We start from the raw sequence: 14711 nt of genomic DNA on the forward strand, positions 1-14711 counted from the left end.
TAAGCTTTTTTCTTATGCAAATAAAATATTTTTATTTGGACTAATTAGTAAAAGAATAATGAAAATGTAAAATTTATTCATTTTAGAATGCACTTTGAAAATATTAATTTATTGTGGCAGCACTATGAAATACTGGTTATAAGACATGTAGAATGGTACTTCTACAATTTTTTTGTGATTGCCTTAAAAGTATTTAGAATATCAAATATAGTGTTGATTTGCAGATTTCCTTTGAAAAATGTATTGCTGACGTGTTTGAAATTAAACTTTCTTACATAAATCTTCATTGTTTTAGTTTCTTTTTGGAAGTACTGGATTTAGCTTATAAATTATATAAGAATATAAAGTAAGTATAGCATATTGTTAGAGTTTTCTTCTTTTCTTTTTCAGGCTCAAACTGCTTTTTCTGCAAACCCTGCCAATCCAGCAATTTTGTCAGAAGCTTCTGCTCCCATCCCTCATGATGGAAGTAGGTTTATACTTTGAGTTCATTCTCTGTGAACAGAAATATTGTTATCTTCTTTTGCTCAGATAAGGAATCCAAGATTTTTTTTGGACAGGCTGCATAAAATTGGTAGTTAAGCTCAAATAGTTACGAATAAGAAAAAAAAGTTTACTTCAAAAAATAACCCTTTTTCTAATTAAGATAGTGAACTGTGGATATGGGGATGTATTTCATGGCTTAATGAAAATTAATTTTAGACTGACTTGTAAATCCCTAACATGTGGCTGATTAATTTATGAATTATATACATGAATTCACATATGAGAACTATATGAATTCACATTTAAGAACTATCATGCTGCTGCTGTTGAACTTTCTGAATTGTCTTCTGTCTTTCCTATGGGAGCTTCTGAAATTTCCAACCACCTCCTCTTTGGGAAGCCTCCTAAATCTTGAGGCCTTTATTCATTCTCTGTATCCTGTCTTTGGTTCCTTTTTCTTCAAGGTTCAGAGGGATTCAGGACAGAGCTCCTAAATACTATGGCTTAAGATACAAAATAAGTTTTTGTGGCCTGTCATTTTGTCTTACAACAGTTTATAACATTGTGCCTCATAGAAAATTCATTTTAAGTCACAGATAATTTAAGTCTCATGTAAAAAAGAGCTTTTGGAAATAGTATGTAACTACTAATAAGTGAAATAATGTTAATATTTAAAAATACCATTTCCAGGATTTCATTGGAATGTGGTTAAAATTATTAAAATGATAAGACACTAAATAAATTTACAAGCTTCCAAAAAAAATTGTTTATAGGAATCATTCCATATCCCTGTTTACAGAATGAGTTATAAAGTAGCTGACTTGACAAATAGATATTTTGGTCAGTTGTTCTGAATTGGAGAATCAGTGGCATTCTTACTAAATTCCTAATCAAGTAAGTTTATTTTAAGAAACAGGAAAGGCAAGATAGTTTATTTGGAAAAGTTATTTCTACTTTTGAGTGTTTAGGAATCTCTGGTTGTTTCAGTTCAGATGTCTTCATATTTTATGAATTTTAAACATTTTCTGTATTTTCCATTTCTGATTATTACAGAGATGGGGAGGTGCCTTTCCAAATTGCTACTTTAAATTCATTCTAGATTTTATAACTTAAGTAATTTTGTTAATACGCAGAAGCCCATAATAAAAGAAGTTTTCATTTTGTGTATTCTGTAAGTGCTTTTTAATTTATTCATTTACTTTTTAGATCTCTATCCCAGACTATATCCGGAGCTCTCTCAATACATGGGGCTGAGTTTAAATGAAGAAGAAATACGTGCAAATATGGCCGTGGTTTCTGGTGCACCACTTCAGGGGGTATGTATACTGTAATTAATTTTGAATTATATAAAATCATACTTTACATGTTAATATAAGCTTTCCTCTTTGTGGCTAACTCACAGATATACTACTAGCATTGAACCTCACTTCTCAGAAAGTTTAGACTTCCTTTTGGATATCATTTCTTACATAGTCTACTTCATTTGGTGCTACACTGTTTTGAGTTTATTAAGACTTAGATTCAGATACCTTTTACTAGTTCGTTCTCCTTTGTCTTCTGCATTTAGTCAGTTACTAAGTCCTATTGATTCTGTTTCTGTTTCTTGTATTCATTTTATCTGTTTTTTATCCATTCTAGTCTTACTATAACCATATTCAGGGTTTCTATGCTTCTAGCCTTCATTATTATAGTACTCTCTTAAATTTCCTCTAGTAAGTTAATGTCAGACAGTACTAAGCCGCTGCTAAGTTAATCATTCTGAAATACACATATAGGTCTATCATATCTTTGTTGCTCATAATCTTTTATTTATTTATTTATTTTTTGAGACACAGTGTCACTCTGTCACCCAGGCTGGAGTGCAATGGCATGATCTCGGCTCACTGCAACCTCCGCCTCTTGGGTTCAAGCAGTTCTCCTGCCTCAGCCTCCCAAGTAGCTGAGACTGCAAGCGCGCGCCACCACGCCTGGCTAATTTTTTGTATTTTTAGTAGAGACCAGGTTTCACCATGTTGGCCACGCTGGTCTCAAACACCTGACCTCAGGTGATCCACCTGCCTCGACCTCCCAGAGTGCTGGGATTACAGGCATGAGCCACTGCGCCCGGCCTCTGCTCTTAATCTTTTAACATTCTTTTTGAAATTCAAAGCTGCATGTAATTAGACTCCAGAGTCTAGCTTAATTATAATGGATCTGATAACCTTTTATTAAGGTTATTGCTATGACCATAGCACTTTGTACCACTTATTATAATTGTAGTTGAATCTGTGTCTGTCTTGTTGCCATATCCCAATGCATATACAGTACCTGGCATTTATGTATTTACCAAATATTTATTGAAAACTTGCTTGTGTTAATGGTGATGCAGTTGGGAAAATAAATAATAGTAGGTATTTTAAGAGGTTGAAAAATTGAAAAACACATAAATGGACATAGATGTAATTGCAGATAGCTAGCTGCTTCTCCTAGGACTGGGATAACACAGGAGAGAGATTGGAGTTAGCAGAACCTAGAAGCTTGAGGGAAGAGCCCCACAGAGCTGGGACTCAGACCTTGGATGAGGGGACACTACTAGTGCCTCTGAGGGGTTGTAATGAGGCTGGTTCTGGGAGCGTCAGTAAAAGTTGCGGACTGGAACCAGCTGCTGCTGCCAGTGTAAAGGGCCAGGCTTACACAGTACTGACAGAAGCAGGAAGCACACAGGAAGGAACAAGGTGCTTGTCATTCCAGTCACTGACAAACGAAATTATAATTTGCACAGTTAGGCCCAGCATCACCAAGTAGAGTCTAGAAGGGTGGATTTGGAGCCGACAAACAGTCGCTTAATATCTGTTATCACCTACTCCTTTGACTACTCAGTATATCCACACACTTGTACAAACATTTGAATTTCATGTGACAACAACAACAACTTTATACTTTCTCCTTGGAAAGATGAACTTCTTCATAAAATCAAAGTTCAGCAAACTTTATAAAGGGCTCCATAATAAATACCTTAGGCTTTCATGGTCACTTATGATCTTTATCACATATTCTTATTGTTATTTGTTTATTTACAATCTTTAAAAATATAAAAATCATTTTTAATTCAGGAGTGTACAAAACGAAGCCATGTACCCTTCAATATAAATGAAGTTGCTCTCACCCTTTCTCTAGAAAGGGATGATACCAGTTAATGTGGCCATCTCTGGGCAGTCGTCATGGTACTGATTACTATATGATATTAATTACCCTTCTAAGTATTCACATTCCCAACAGAATATTTTTAATTTAAAGGCAAAAGTGTAAAGTTAACCACTACCAACAGTTCATACATAAAGGTAAAAAAAGGTATAGAGGAACAGAAAGATTAATTGCTATATTTATAGAAAATATACAAATACAAAGAAGAACAGAGTCATAGCTGCTCTGATTCTTATTTTAGTAACTGGTCATGAGGCTGTAGTTAAAATTTAGACCTTTGTTCACTACATGGATGGTTAGATCCCTTTGCCCAAATACCTAGAAGGGTGATATAAACCTTCATTTTTTGTGTCTGCATCTCCAGGGTTCTTCAGTGCGTGCCGCCTTTTCTTTTTCTTCTGTTCTATTTTAAATTAATTTGTTGCTGGAGATTTCTGTTAACTCTTCATATCTAGTGAATTTTTCATTTCACATATTTTATTCTTCTCTTGATGTTCCATCCAGATCTTCCTCTCCCCAGCTTTACTGAGGTATAATTAACAAATATAAATTGTATATATTCAACTGTATATATCAATACAACTTGATGTATTGATAAACACACACACACAAACACACACACATTGTGAAATGATTACCACAGTCAAGGTTATTAACGTATCTGTCATCTCCATGGTTACATTTCTTTTGGTGTGTGGTGAGAACACTTAAGATGTACTCTAAGCAAATTTCAAGTATACAGTATAGTATTACTAACTATAGTTAACTATGCTGTACATTAGATCTCCAGAACGTACTCATATGATAACTGAGAAAGTTTGTACACTTTGACCAACATTTTTCTCATTCTTTGCCCTGCCCACCCCCAGCCCCTGACAACCTTCCTTCTACTCTCTACTTCTGTGAGTTTGACTCTTTTCAGATTCCACGTATAAGTGGGTCCCAGACAGTACTTGTCTTTCTGTGTCTGGTTTATTTCACTTGGAATAATATTCTCTACATTTATTCATGTTGTCCAAATGGCAGGATTTCCTTTTTTTAATGGCCTAATATTATTCCATTTTCTTTTTGGTTGGGGAAAGGTTCCACTTAAAATAAACCAGTTTTGGTAAGGAAAACTTGAAAAAATTAGAAACTTGAAACATGGTACATGACACAGGCCCCTAATGTAGGTATTCTGGGGCATTCTGGTTTGTGCATGATTTATTAATCCACAGATGGTTACTAGAGGGGAAGAGACATAATAGTTGACTGTCTTATGTGTGCCAGTGCCCATACAACATGCATTTTTCATTTAATCCTCTCAGTAACAGTGAGGTAAGAAGTTTGCCCCTTTTATGGAAATTCTGAAAGGATAAGTAGATTGTTAAAGATCGTGACATAAAGAATCGTCTGGAAAATGTTTCAAAAGTATATGGCCTTTAAGTTCAAAGATAATACATTTGAGATGAAGACAAGCCAATATACCAGTGAAACAAATGCCAGTGAATTCAAAGGGCAACAGAGAGTCATTGAATCTATTAGAGATGATATGTGTGGGAATAAGTTAGTGAAGAATTAGTAGTAGAGCCAGTGCCATTTTCATAGACATCAAACTTTATCTGAAGGAAATTATTTGTGGATTGCTTTTTGGAAAGCCAAAATTGAGTAAGTTCCAGTTAATTATCATTGTTTTTTTCAAGGAGAGTTTTTCTAGATATTGACACATTGTATACGGTTTTGTCAGCAGTTGGTAGCAAGACCTTCCAGTATGAACTATATGGTGGCTCCTGTAACTGGTAATGATGCTGGAATTCGTAGAGCAGAAATTAAGCAAGGGATTCGTGAAGTCATTTTGTGTAAGGATCAAGATGGAAAAATTGGACTCAGGCTTAAATCAATAGATAATGTAAGTATTTTAAATACCTATTTGAATTTGTCTAAATATCTTACATAATAAGTGATTAATGTAAAAATAATTTGAAATGGAAATGCTTTAATTATAATAGTGCATCTGTAGTTGAGAATATTTTAAATCTGCTAACTTAAATGTTTTCAATTGGGGATGTTCTATTTTGCAGAGGCATAGTTGGGACTTCTGACCACATTACTTTGAAAGATGTTTCTTTTCTGAATATTCTAACTGGAATACATTTCACTGGCCTACATATATTATAGTTTGTATAACAGAATTGTGGCAATTAAATAGAGCAGATGTGAAGGTTAAGAAAAAACTTTCCAATGAGAGTCAATGTCAGTGTGCATTTTTTTTTTTTTTTTTTTTTTTTTTTTTTTTTTTTTTTTTGAGACAGAGTCTCGCTCTGTCGCCAGGCTGCAGTGCAGTGGTGTGATCTTGACTCACTGCAACCTCTGCCTCCCGTATGTGTGTGCGTTTTTAAACCAAATGATCAGTATTTAACTGGTGAGATGGTTTTTGCAGATTTGTTATTAACATCCTTCACATTTGAATTTAATATGTCATTTTCTGAGTAAAAAAACATGGAATATTCTTTCTAATTAGGGCAGCCATTACTTGACTTTATAATTACCTCTCACCTTAACATACTGAAGATATGAAACAGGGTTACTCTCTGAGGAACCATTTAGAATTTTAAGGACATGCTGAGTCTTTACCCCAATTTATAGTTTTAGCCATTACCTTATTGGATTCAGTTTCAGTCATACATCTCTAGCTTAGTGCATCCAGCCTTTCCACATAGAAAATTATAAGTGTGGTGCACTGCTGTAAATGGAGGAGGCTGATCTTGGCAGGAGGCCCCAGCCCTGCCTGCCCACCCAGGGGGCTGAGGCCATCGATGATGGCCTTGCTCACTTGTATCTTACTCAAAATACATCTGTGTGCTTGGTTGGGATGCTCTGACTTTGCTGCCCTTTCTCCAAAATCTTCAGGGAATAGAGTATACTGCTGCTCCTTCCGCCAGGATTGCTCTTGTGTTCTTTCCTCTGTTCTAAAGAGAAAAGATACTTTTCATAGGCCCCTTGGCCCCACTGTAGGTAATAGTTGCAGTGGATTTGTTCACTTGGCCAAAGGGCATTTGTTCATTTATGGGATGCTACCTAGTATCATTGTACAATGTAACAGATGTGTGATAGAAATATGTGACCTAGCTTAGGATTGTAGAAGTAGATGCACTTATATTTTACCAGGCTTATTCTTCTTTTATACTTATCTATTTATATTTTGTTCAACTTCTGATTGAGATTTTACATAAGTAAAAATATCCATGTAAGTGTAGTTGTTGGTTAACAGTACTTGAGTTTTCTGTACTTATTTCTTTGTGTGTTCTTTATAAGCCTGTGCATATGGATTTAATATGCCCATCTTTTTAGTCTAACAAATAAACTTTAATCTTACTTGATGATACACAATTTAGCAAATGGGTAAAGGAATGCTTCAGCTCAAAAGGTAGAATTATGACCTTAAACTGTCATTTATTAAGCTGTAAAAGAACTCATCAAACTTTCTAACATGTGACTTGCTTTTCCCCTAAATATGATTATGTACTGATAATTTGGTATTCTATCAGACTCATAGATGCTTGCATTTATTAAAGTTGTCCTACTGTACCTTCCTTAGTTTTGTATTCCAAGTTGAAGGGGGGGTGGGATTGTGGTTGGTCAGGTGGGTTATGATTTGGTATAGAAATTGCCATTGAAATCTCACTTTTTTGCCTTATTCTTTGGAGTTGCTGTCTTGATAAATTTTTCAGTTTCTTTTGAGGTGATAATATACTCATATAGTTTTTCCTTTTTTTTTTGTCACTGGGGTAGAGTTTTCAACATAAACAGTTGTTTCCTAATTTTCCAGCATTTAAAACCGTATCATAGTAGTGGTAAATGACAAAAATTATTTTCTTATTATCTAGGGTATATTTGTTCAGCTAGTCCAGGCTAATTCTCCAGCCTCATTGGTTGGTCTGAGATTTGGGGACCAAGTACTTCAGATCAATGGTGAAAACTGTGCAGGATGGAGCTCTGATAAAGCGCACAAGGTGCTCAAACAGGCTTTTGGAGAGAAGATTACCATGACCATTCGTGACAGGTAAGCTGTTACTAAACAGCTCAAATGAAAATTCAATACTAGTTTTCCGTTTTTTTTTGGGCTTTCAGAGTCTGTGAATATATTATTTTGTTGCAGAAAATGATCAAATGTTATTGATGAGCCTTATAGTTTTGCAGTTGTGTGGTGCAGATTTTTCTTACATAGTTTGTTTTTAAAGCATTCTGATACAATACCTTATTTCAGAGTTTATAGGACAAATCTCTCTAGAATATAGAAAATGTACGTTGGAGAAGTAACTGAGTTGCAGGGCATCTCTGGGCTCACTTTCCAACTTACTGCTTAGATACATCCAGCCTAGGGTGTTCACACACAGTGGTCCCTCATTATGAGGGTCAGAGCCCTGCTGACTTCCAAGTAGTGTGGGAGTTCTGAAAACCGTATCAAGACTTTTGGGTAGTTATGAAGCAGTAGTTTTCAAGAACATGGAATATTCTATTTAGCAGCTTATTCATTTAGAACTTAAACATTTAGCACATGAAATAGGGGCCTCCATTTATTTTCTTGTCTACTCCGTACTCAATTAAGGGTAGACATATATCGCATTGTTATAGTAAGCTCTGAGTTTTTGTTCCTTCTCAGTGAAACTTCTCTTTTATCTTTGTGTTTCCAGTTTCTCATTCAGTTTAGGTATTTAGTAAATGTTTCAGATGAATGTCCTTTTTACTTTCTATGTAAGCAGAGTTTCAAAGAGTAAGTTGTACTAACAGGAAGAAATGCCTCTTCTGAATTTAATAATGTAAACACAAGTTTATCATAAAACCCTTATGATAACATGATAACAGAGTTTGATAGAGAATCAAGCAAATGTAACTGGTATAACAACTCTAGAGGGACAGCTGGATGCCTTTTAATAATAGCTGCATGCCTCCCTTTCCAAAGGGACTTGAGGAACTTAAGTCTTACTGCTGCTCTAGTTTTTCTTTTCAAATATAGCAATGTATAAAATTTTCAAAATCAAGATGTGAGAAATATTTTAAAGGTTTTAAATAAAAGAAATAGTTCCTAAAAATGATTTGGCTGTAGAAAATACCAAAAGTTAATAAAAAATAAAAATTATTTTTACCACTGTGATTTAGTAAAGCCTATCTCATTCTTAATGCTGTAAAGTCTGATTAATTATAAAGGAAAAACATATTGATAAAACCATATAAAGCAGTTGTCTTTGATACTTAAAGAAGGAAATGTTAATTAGTAAATCAGTCAAACCATAATGAATAAACTTAAAAAAAACTTTTACACAAAGATGTTCCGTGAATGTATAAAATCAGAGCCATAAGTTGCTCTTATTAGAAACAGTGTTTATTATAAAAGTATCCAATATGGCAACATTTATGGTATATGAAATCCATTAAAATGTTTACCTTAGAATTAAGTTTTTAATTGAACCCATTATGTTTGTAGGCCCTTTGAACGGACGATTACCATGCATAAGGATAGCACTGGACATGTTGGTTTTATTTTTAAAAATGGAAAAATAACATCCATAGTGAAAGATAGCTCTGCAGCCAGAAATGGTCTTCTCACGGAACATAACATCTGTGAAATCAATGGACAGAATGTCATTGGATTGAAGGTAAGGAACAAACTTTGTGCCATGTTCTGCTGCAGTTTTAGAAAATGTCTGTCTTTTGACTATATTTAGGTGGCGCTGTTTTCATATTGACTTAGGTGGGAGATGGGGAACGTGGGGCCTGAACTCTTACTCTGGCCAGTCACCGGAATTATTTGGGCTGTTATCTAGAACTACAGTTCCTATAACAAAGGGGCTGGAATAAATGATCTCAGAAGTACCTCACACTAGAATTCTGTGGAAATATGGGCAACAAAGATTTAGAATATGAATAGTGGCCCAGCATTTCTCAATCCAGGAATATAACGAAATGAATAATAGTTTTGGTTCATATTAATACTTTATAGTTTTTCTCCTCCACAAATTCCTAAATAAGTCTGTCTTAAGGTCAAAAAGTTTTAAGCATGACCTCCTCATTTCATAGAATTTGATTTAGAATACACAGTTAACTAAGAGGAGATGGTAGTATTGTATATGGGGAAAATTATTTAATATTCAGAAAGGAAAAGTTTTTTTTGGTTAAAATATTCAACTCAATTTACTTAAGCAATTTGGTTACTAGCTGTAAAATAGTGTACAATTAAACTTGGTAAGAAATACTAGAAAAAATTAGAAATACCAAGCAGGATTTTAGAGATACTAACAAAACATAACAGGACATATATTTTGTATTTCTTTACCAAGACTGGCATAGTTTTGTATTTATTAAATAAAGCCTCTGTGGAATTAATTTTTAATATGTGTTTTTATCAGGACTCTCAAATTGCAGACATACTGTCAACATCTGGGACTGTAGTTACTATTACAATCATGCCTGCTTTTATCTTTGAACATATTATTAAGCGGTAAGTAAACAATTCCTCAACTTAATGCATATGGTCATGTGACTTAATATAAGCACTATACTTTAATTCTCAGCCCTTTGGTTCTTTTACCTAAGGAATGGATACTGGTGTTTTGTCTAGAAATATGAAGTAAGTTATTTAAATCAGAGGGGTTGGTAAGGATGAGCTCTTACAACTTCCCAAGTACGGAATAAAATTCACATATACTTTCCTCAGTTTTTATAATGCCTAGTAGAAAAAAGGTATGCAAGGAGAAGTGGGCATGCTTTCAGCTTTCAATTTGCAGTACAATTGACTGCAGTTGCACTGCCTACCACCCCTCTGCTCAGTATAAATATAGTTGTGGTGGTTCGTAATGGAGAATTCTTGCTGGTGGAATGCTAAGAGTAAGTTTCCCTTCTCTCCAGAATCTCAGGAGGCAGATAGAGAAGTGTGGTGTGTTGGTGCTATCTGTGCTCAGGAACTGAGGATTAGAAAGCCAAGTGATCAGAACTGAAAAGAGGCAACAAGGTTACTTCTATAGAGCTTTTCATATCCTAGCATCTACCATAGCTGTTTTTGTCAAGCCAGCTTGGAATCCTTCTTTCAGAAGCTCTATTATGCATGTGAAAATGAGAGTTAAAAGATTCATAAACATAACCATTGTAATGAAATTTTTGTGTTGGCTTCTGGATAGAATGCACCTAGCTACCCTTGGAGCGGGTAAAAAGGAGTTATTGTCATGACTAATTGTTCTAGGGTTCTCTTTTCTTGAATCACTGATGGATCCCTCTACCTCAACTCATCACAGCCTTGTCATTTTCTTTCTGTTTTTTAAAAATCACCATGTTGAATGTACAGGAATTCATTTGTATCCTAACTTCTCTAGCCAAATACAGATAGCCTTCCCAATGAGTGTCTGTGAACAACTAGATTACCAGAGATGCTTCTGGACTCATTTAAAAGATCTTTCTCTTCTCTCTATTTACATTTGATGCTAACAGGTGCTAAATTGGAATTGGGAATTTTCTTGGATTAACGTAGCATTTTTGAAAAACAAAAACCAGAATCTCGGTATATAATAAAAGTACTTCTCTTGTAGGATGGCACCAAGCATTATGAAAAGCCTAATGGACCACACCATTCCTGAGGTTTAAAATTCACGGCACCATGGAAATGTGGCTGAACATCTCCAGTTTCCTTCTTTGGCAACTTCTGTATTATGCACGTGAAGCCTTTCCGGAGCCAGCGAGCATATGCTGCATGAGGACCTTTCTATCTTACATTATGGCTGGGAATCTTACTATTTCATCTGATACCTTGTTCAGATTTCAAAATAGTTGTAGCCTTATCCTGGTTTTACAGATGTGAAACTTTCAAGAGATTTACTGACTTTCCTAGAATAGTTTCTCTACTGGAAACCTGATGCTTTTATAAGCCATTGTGATTAGGATGACTGATACAGGCTTAGCTTTGTGTGAAAACCAGTCACCTTTCTCCTAGGTAATGAGTAGTGCTGTTCATATTACTTTAGTTCTATAGCATATTTGCATTTTTAACATGCTACCATAGTACATTTAGAATGATTGCCTTTGATTTTTTTTAAAAATTCTGTGTGTGTGTGTTTGTGTAAAATGCCAATTAAGAACACTGGTTTCATTCCATGTAAGCATTAAACAGTGTATGTAGGTTTCAAGAGATTGTGATGATTCTTAAATTTTAACTACCTTCACTTAATATGCTTAAACTGTCGCCTTAACTATGTTAAGCATCTAGACTAAAAGCCAAAATATAATTATTGCTGCCTTTCTAAAACCCAAAATCTAGTTCTCTATTATTAACCTGAAATGTACACTAGCCCAGAACAGTTTAATGGTACTTACTGAGCTATAGCATAGCTGCTTAGTTGTTTTTGAGATTTTTTAGTCAACGCATAATGGAAACTTCTTTCTTCTAAAACTTGCCAGTGCCACTTTGTAAGAAGTGAATCACTATATGTAATGTAAACGTTATTACACTAAACAGGATAAACTTTTGACTCCCCTTTTGTTCATTTGTGGATTAAGTGGTATAATACTTAATTTTGGCATTTGACTCTTAAGATTATGTAACCTAGCTACTTTGGGATGGTCTTAGAATATTTTTCTGATAACTTGTTCCTTTTCCTGACTCCTCCTTGCAAACAAAATGATAGTTGACACTTTATCCTGATTTTTTTCTTCTTTTTGGTTTATGTCTGTTCTAATTAAATATGTATACATAAAGTTACATTTTAGTCTATTACTGCATCATTTGCTTTCACCAAACTTATGCATGATCTAGAAGACAGGCAGGTGAAATTCACTTTCAGCTGTGGGAGACATCATCTCCCAGAACAAGCTGACATTCAGGGGCCCTAAGAGCAGCTCTCAGTGCTGAGAGACTGAGTGTGTGTCAGGAAAATTGCTTGCAGCTGGGAACCCCAGATTACCAGGGCCAAGAGAGCTGGTTCACACCTGCCATGCAGCAGGAACTCATTGAGGCTACTGATTGATTGTCCCTAGCAATACCTGAGACCAGGTAATATTTAATAACACTTGAAACTGACTTTGGAAATTCTATTAGTGTGGTCTGACTCAAGTTTTTTCTCCTATGTCATACTACCTGCAAGATGATACAACAATGTTTTTAAAGAAAGAAAGAGTATAGAAAAAATGTCACACACTTACCATGGTTCAGAGGTTGAATATAAAAGAAAATCTGCTACTGCTATACAGCTTACCTTGTTTGTTTGAAATTTAGAAGAGAAAAACAAAAATATTTGATTATCTACCTGAGTCTGAAGATAATTTCAAAAGTAATGGAATTACATTTATATCACTAAACATGGTTTTCTAGAAGATGATTCTAGACTTGTGGTCTTAAAAACACTAGTCTTAAGTTAAATAAAATGAAAACAGCTTTCTTTAGAGAAAAATATTTTTAATGTAGAAAAGCTGAATAGCTATAATGAAATACAAACCGTTCCTATACACAGTAAACTTACTGTTATAAGAACTGCTAATCCTTCTCCAGGTTCTTAGAATCTGGGTACAGCATTTTAGAAAGTAACCACTCTATGAAAACACACACCCAAAACCCGATGGGTGACAATTGTGATAGATTAGGAAGACAAAACAGATTCAGAAGTAGCAGAGAATACTGCACATTTTCTTGGAAAATTCTTAATTGTTCAGTGCTTTCTGACAAGTTTCCCCAGCCCAATTTATCTCTTAGCTATTCTCTGCTACTTAGTCCTGTCTTCTGACAATCATCATACGGGGATGATCATCTGCCATACAGTGTAACATGTTTTCCCTAACACTGCCACATTTTATCTGCCATAAGAGAATGGCAACTAATGGCTTTCAATGAAGTCACCATGATTTAGAAAGTTTAAAACCACAAATTTTCCATGTGGTAAAACTTCTAATTACTAACATTGCACATTCACCAGTCTGTTTAAAAGTTTGGTTTAAAAATGCATTAAATAGAGTTCAATTTAATATTCAGGAGAGGAAAAGGCACTTAATACTGCAATTTCCAGAATATAATTTGTCTGTCTTCCCCTCCTGTGATGATACTGCTACACTGTTCATTCATCCATATACATGTCACAGCACCTGAGAGAAAGACATTTTGGTTAGTTATAAGTTGACCAGGAGGCACCCAAAGATAAACTTTATTCTGATGCTTACTCTTGCTTTGCTATTTATTTACTAAACAAGTGAAGTAAGTTCTGTTTTTTCTTGTCTGCTTCCTATAATAAAACCCTTGAATAAATTAAAAATAATTGCTTGGTACAAAGATCTTGTGAGGAATAATAAACCATTTAAGTGTAAATCTAAAGCTAAAACAACTGGGAATTATGGATATAGAACAGAATGCAAATAAATACCTTGGCGAAGTAAGTATAATACAGGTATGACAAAAGGTGACAGATGTGAAGGAAAAGGTGGGGAATTGGTGTAAGGTTATTGGTTTATTTCCTTTTCCACTGGAAGGGGTCAAATCACATTAAAGTTACTAAGTTGAGAACAAAAGTCACAAAGAATTTCATTTTTTTTTAAACAGTCTTGCTCTTGCTCTTACCCAGGGTGGAGTACAGTGGCATGATCAAGCTCACTGTAGCCTCTGTCTCCGGGGCTCAAGCTATCCTCCCATCTTAGCCTCTTAAGTAGCTGGGACCACAGGCATGTGTCACCACACTTTTCTAATATTTCTGATTTTTAGTAAGAGATGAGGTTTCGCTATGTTGCCGAGGCTGGTCTCAAACTCTTGACCTCCCACCTTGGCTTCCCAAAGTGCTGGCATTACAGGCCTGAGCCACTGAGCCTGGCCCAGACTTTTTAAGGTATACATTTAAGAAGAACCATATGAAGTCGAGTGACACAGGGAAGAGAATGAAGGTAGGAAGTTACTGCTTACAGTGGGAAGTCAAGGGGTAACAAGAGACACTATAAGAATTAAAAACCAAGTCCTCCAAATGATCAGAAAGCAAGCAAGAATTTGTAAGCAAACAATCTAGTGAATTTCCAAGAAATATTACCAAATGAAAAACATGGGC

At 35.0% G+C, this 14711-nt stretch overlaps 2 protein-coding genes across 8 annotated transcripts in view; one reads left to right on the forward strand and one right to left on the reverse strand.

The window, feature by feature from the left end:
• SDCBP (syndecan binding protein) overlaps positions 1-12394 on the forward strand; it is a 29182-nt gene extending 16788 nt beyond the window's left edge. For 5 of the 7 annotated variants that reach the window (XM_054497747.2, XM_054497748.2, XM_063668792.1 and 2 more), the window contains 7 exons: positions 391-469; positions 1693-1802; positions 5396-5557; positions 7536-7711; positions 9134-9305; positions 10056-10147; positions 11229-12394. In XM_054497747.2, the coding sequence (XP_054353722.1) occupies positions 391-469; positions 1693-1802; positions 5396-5557; positions 7536-7711; positions 9134-9305; positions 10056-10147; positions 11229-11283 (846 nt within the window). In that variant the 3' untranslated portion in view covers positions 11284-12394. The remainder of the gene's footprint in view (positions 1-390; positions 470-1692; positions 1803-5395; positions 5558-7535; positions 7712-9133; positions 9306-10055; positions 10148-11228) is intronic. The other 2 variants (XM_063668794.1, XM_063668795.1) reach the window with 1 other exon arrangement.
• Positions 12395-13066: 672 nt separating this feature from the next.
• The window catches only part of NSMAF (neutral sphingomyelinase activation associated factor), a 75296-nt gene continuing 73651 nt past the window's right edge, over positions 13067-14711 (reverse strand). The window contains 1 exon segment of the mRNA XM_054497746.2: positions 13067-13767. Within this exon segment, the coding sequence (XP_054353721.1) occupies positions 13673-13767 (95 nt within the window). The 3' untranslated portion in view covers positions 13067-13672.

This window comes from Pongo pygmaeus, chromosome 7 (assembly GCF_028885625.2).
Source record: "Pongo pygmaeus isolate AG05252 chromosome 7, NHGRI_mPonPyg2-v2.0_pri, whole genome shotgun sequence".
NCBI lineage: Eukaryota > Metazoa > Chordata > Mammalia > Primates > Hominidae > Pongo > Pongo pygmaeus.